The 5184-nt window shown below is 40.2% G+C and overlaps 1 protein-coding gene across 1 annotated transcript; it reads left to right on the top strand.

The window, feature by feature from the left end:
- The first annotated feature begins 1459 nt into the window (after positions 1 to 1459).
- Positions 1460 to 4062, top strand: LOC149209273 (uncharacterized). The gene is made up of 2 exons (XM_089398559.1): positions 1460 to 2899; positions 3136 to 4062. Exons 1-2 carry the CDS (start codon positions 1460 to 1462, stop codon positions 4060 to 4062), a joined length of 2367 nt encoding a protein of 788 aa, XP_089254685.1.
- Positions 4063 to 5184: the final 1122 nt, after the last annotated feature.

Raw genomic sequence — 5184 nt, 5'->3', positions numbered from 1 at the left:
AACCCTCATTCCCATGAAATCATAACCTGCTCTGATACCACTGATCTGGATCTTGGGAGGTCCCCAAGATCTAAAAGATTGAAATGGATCTTGGGAGGAGAGACCCCCAAGATCTGAAAACTTGAATTGCCAGAAGAAAAATAGGAGAATGTCCAATAAACAAAACCACAAAGAAACTTTTATTTAAAATAGTAATGAAAATAAACCAGCTAGGGCGATGGCAACTTATCTCTGAGAAGAGATGTGGTGGCTACATGCCTCTGAACTGTAAAGGGTACATTGTGGTGGACAATCTGTCCTTTTACAAAATGTGACTTCTTACTTATAGTATTTTTCAATTACAATACCATGGGTCAATTCCATCTGTGAATGAATACCATGGGTGGATTTTACAATAGGTAGATGCCATTTACAATATCATGAGTAAATTCCATGGGTCAATGAATAATATGGATGGATGAGTACCATGGGTTGGTGCCATATTCCATTTGGATCACCCCATTTCTAGTTTTGAACCTATGACCTCTCATGAGGAAACACATGCTCTTAAACATTAGGCTCACTCAACTTGTATGACAATATATATATATATATATATATATATATATATATATATATATATATATATATATATATGAGAGAATCTTTGCTAGTGAAGATCAAGCGAGACACCAAGTTGGTGTATGAGACATCCTTGTTTGCCGGACATGAGACTAGCTAAGAAAGCATACATACTCTCCCCACTTTTGGTTTTGAACCTATGACCTCTCGTGAAGAAACACATGCTCTTAACCATTAGGCTCACTCAACTTGTATGACAAGATATATATATATATATATATATATATATATATATATATATATATATATATATATATATATATGAGATTATATTCTATTAAAACAAAAACTAATAAATCATATAAATATTTCATTAGTATAATGATAATATTATGACTAGTTTAAGATTTCCTTAAAGAAAAAAACGAACTTATAAATAATTCATTAACTTTGAAATTATACGATGGATCTAGAATTTCGAGATTTAATTAAATTGAGCTTTCCAAAATAAGGAATTATAAAATTTCTTAATTTACTACCATTTAGAATTTTAATTAGATTGAACCTTTTTTTTTTCCTTTTCTTAATTTTCAATCCTTTTTGTCAATAAAGCATATCTAATAATAGATTAAACCTGTGTAATAAAAATTTTCCAAATTTAAAATATCATATTTATAAAATCACACAAATTTGTTATTATAAATATTAATCTTTAAAATAAAAATCATTTAACCTTAATATTAAGGCATATTTAAATCATTCGTAAAAAACAATAGTACGAGAGGGAAAACGCACTCTGCAAATGCGATTTGAAATCGCCTCGGCTCTCCATACTGAAACCCTCGCCTCACGTAGCGCTCAACCTGCAATCTGAAGCGCCCTGACTGACGGTCCTCCAATGACTGCGCTCCCAGGAGGGGCGGGATCCACCCCCCCTCCATACTCTGGCTCAACCTCTGACAACTCAAAGGAAAAACACAATGATCCTCTGCACAAACAAGCAGGCCTCTTTGAAACGCAGCAAGGACCAGATCCGGCTACCAATGAAGTAGAAGTTGCTGCTACATGCGATGGCATTGGCAAAGACAATGGCGGGAATAAGAAAGCTCCTAAGACACCAACAAAGGCGACTTCATCCACATGCATACCAAAAAAGGCTGAAAGAATCAAAGTCGAGCTACCCAGCGAACGAATCAATGGCGAAATTCAATTTATGAGGGATCATGCACTCATCGGCAAGTTCCTCGGATTTTGGCCTTCTGAAAAGGCCCTGAATGGCTGGATCGCTTCAAAATGGAAGCCTAAGGGACAAGTTACTTTGCAGCTTGGCCCCAAAGGCTTCTTCACGGCAATCTTTAACTGTCTGGAGGACAAATCACGAATATTTGAAGGAGGTCCGTATTTCTTTAATTCTTCTGGACTGTTCTTAAGAGAATGGAAAGAAAGATTCGATCCAGACAAGGAGGATTTCAGCTGGGCTCCTGTCTGGATACGAATGTATTCCCTTCTTGTAGAATACTGGAAGGAGGAAACTTTAAGGAACATAGGCAACAGCCTGGGGACCTTCATCAAAGCTTCTGAGGAAACTAAAATTTGCAAATACACTTCTTACGCCCGGATCTGTGTCGAAATGCACATCTCCAAAGATCTTGCAGATACGGTAAGTCTTTTTCATGACGACTTTGAGTGGATCCAATCTTTAGATTATGAGCACATTCCTTTTCGCTGCAGGAAGTGCCATGAGCATGGCCATCTCTTCAGGGATTGTCCCCTCAATCCTCAACCCAAACCCTTTGTCAATGATCCAAGCACAGACTCAGAAGGCTTCATCAAAATCCCTAATCGTCATCGTCATGCAAAGAAACCTACCCCTGCTCCTAATAGATACAATAAGCTAAATTCCCAGAACAGATTTGCAATACTCACCCCTAGTGAACCTGCTGAAAATCCTCCAGCTTCATCCTTGGATAATGCTGAAACACCTTCTCCCTCCAGGATCCTCAAGCACCCTCCCACTTCAGCTGACTCTGTTCCTTCAAGCCCTCCCGTCTCCCCTGCTCATAAGATATCTGATCCAGAAAATGCAGCGCAACCTTCTTTAATGGATCTGGAAGTAGCCCTAATCCTCAGTACACAGGACAATAATCACAGGGAAGAACAAAACATGCCTTCAAAAATGGATGAAGATCCAGAGAGTATTAGCTTAGAAGGTTTAGATATTCTCAAGCTGGAGACAGCCTGTAAACAAAAAGAGTATAACTCAATCCCTCCATGGGAAATCGAAAGGCTAGAAGGAGTTCTTAGCAAAGCGCATCACAACAAATGCTTAGGAATACAAGTAGGAAGCCCTTGGGATGGAAATAAAATCCTGAAAGAAACAAAAAAAAGAGGGCACAAAATGGACCTGTAGAGGACCATCATACTAGGGGAACTGCTAATGGAATCGAGGAGATTTCCTAAGCTGACAAAGTACTACAAATCTCAACCCCACAGTTCCTCATGAAGCTTCTCTCCTGGAATGTAAGAGGTTTGAACAGTGCGTCTAAACATAGAATGTTAAAAAATGTGATACAGCAAGAAAAGCCCTCCATAGTTTTTCTTCAAGAAAAAAAAAGCAACAATGCTACCTTAGAAAAGATTCTGAGGAAGATCTGGGCTGGCTGCAGCTCTATCACTGTGGATGCCTCAGGTGCATCGGGGGGACTAGCGATCATCTGGAACCCACAACTTCTCAGTCTTTACGATTTCCATGCTTCTCATTTCTTCATCCAACCCACTTTTCATCTCACAGGAACAGATATTCATGGTCATCTTTCAAATGTCCACTTCCCGCAACAACTAAATCAGAAATTGGCGCTTCTGGATTCTCTCACAACTCTGAATTCTAACAGACAATTTCCACTCTGGATTGGAGGAGTCGACTTCAACATCAGCAAAGCCCTGGAAGAAAAAAGCGGTGGTAGAATGAAACTAGAAGGAGACAGTATTGGCTTTCGTAACTTTATTCAAAATAATCACCTCATGGATATTCACACATCAAATGGAGTCTATACTTGGTCCAATAAACGCAGTGGTTCTCAGCACATCGCCTCAAGACTGGATCACTTTCTTATTTCGGACAATGCCATACACCTTGGAGGGGATTTTCAGGCCTCTATTGTGCCCCACGGAGGATCCGACCACTGGCCCATTCTGTTGCAATGGGCACGCCCAGGCACAAAAAGCAACAGACCCTTTCGATTTGAGGCGTTTTGGTTTACCAACCCCAATTTCAAATCAGTGGTGAAGGAGGCATGGAAATCCTTCAAAACCTCTGAAGGTACCAAAATGTTCCAATTTCAACAGAAATTGAAAAGCCTCAAGCAGGTTCTTAAAAATTGGAATCATACCCAATTCGGCAATATATTTGAGCAGCGAAAAAAATTGGAGCAGCAAATGTGCACTTTACAACAGAAGATCATTATGGAGGGGCGAACAGGAGACAGAACGCACCAGGAGTAGATCCTCTGGACAGAGATCGAAACATGCAGACAACAGGAAGAGACTCTATGGTGGCAGAAATCTCGCATTCGCTGGCTAAAGGAGGGGAGAAAAACACAAAGTTTTTTCACAGATCTGCAATCCAGAGGAGGATGCACAATAATATAGATTTCATTAACAACAGGCAAGGGGAAAAATTAGAAAAGCATGAAGAAATAGAAAAGGAATTCCAAGAACACTTCTAGGAAATCCTTAAGGAACAACCAGAAAGCAGAGATCAGGCTATTAAAAAAATTACACAGCTCATCCCTAAAACAATTACGGAAGACCACAACAAACAATTGCTTCAACCTATCTCAATGAAAGAAGTGGAAGAGGCTATGGCTCAAATCAAAGATGGCAAAGCACCAGGTCCTGACGGGTTCACAGCAAATTTTTTTCATGAATTTTGGGAGCTAATTAGCACAGAAGTTTTGGAATTAGTGGAGGAAACACGGATAATGCATTGGATTCTCCCTTCGCTTAACTCCACCTTCATAGCATTAATTCCCAAAGGGGCTGAGTCAAACACGCCTGACAAATACAGGCCTATTGCACTATGTAACGTCATCTACAAACTTATTTCCAAAGTCTTAGCCAACAGGCTCAAACCCCTTCTCCCACTCCTAATCTCGCAGGAGCAGACTGGCTATGTAGAGGGGAGACAAATAATGGATGGCATAATCCTCTCAAACGAGGTGATTCATTCACTGAAGCTTCTAAAAAAGCCAGGTATGATTCTGAAGCTTGATCTTTCAAAAGCATTTGATAAACTCAGCTGGTCTTATATACAACAGATGCTACTGGCATTTGGATTTAATGCAACATGGACTAGATGGATTATGAACCTCATCTCTTCACCCAGCTTCTCAATCCTGCTCAATGGCTCTCCCTCCAAGCCCTTCCACCCCTCTCGTGGAATCCATCAAGGGGACCCCCTCTCCCCTTTTCTTTTTGTTCTAATGGCTGAGGGCCTCAGCCGTTTGCTCCACTCAGCGATCTCTTCTCAAACCCTAAAAGGAATCTCTCTTCATGGTCTTCACCCATCATCTCACCAACAGTTTGTTGATGACACCATGCTCTTTGGATACCCTTCATCTCACG

This window comes from Pinus tabuliformis, chromosome 1_2, assembly GCF_031772625.1.
Source record: "Pinus tabuliformis cultivar Carrire ecotype Pingquan chromosome 1_2, CPIR1, whole genome shotgun sequence".
Lineage (NCBI taxonomy): Eukaryota > Viridiplantae > Streptophyta > Pinopsida > Pinales > Pinaceae > Pinus > Pinus tabuliformis.
This window is presented reverse-complemented; position numbering and strand designations above follow the sequence as displayed.

What these genes read in the sequence shown, in the direction of transcription:
- LOC149209273 (XM_089398559.1), top strand. Translation starts at nt 1,460, where the DNA reads ATGACTGCGCTCCCAGGAGGGGCGGGATCCACCCCCCCTCCATACTCT. An exon ending in ACAAATGCTTAGGAATACAA is followed by an intron (nt 2,900 to 3,135) that starts GTAGGAAGCCCT and finishes AATGTGATACAG; the next exon opens with CAAGAAAAGCCCTCCATAGT.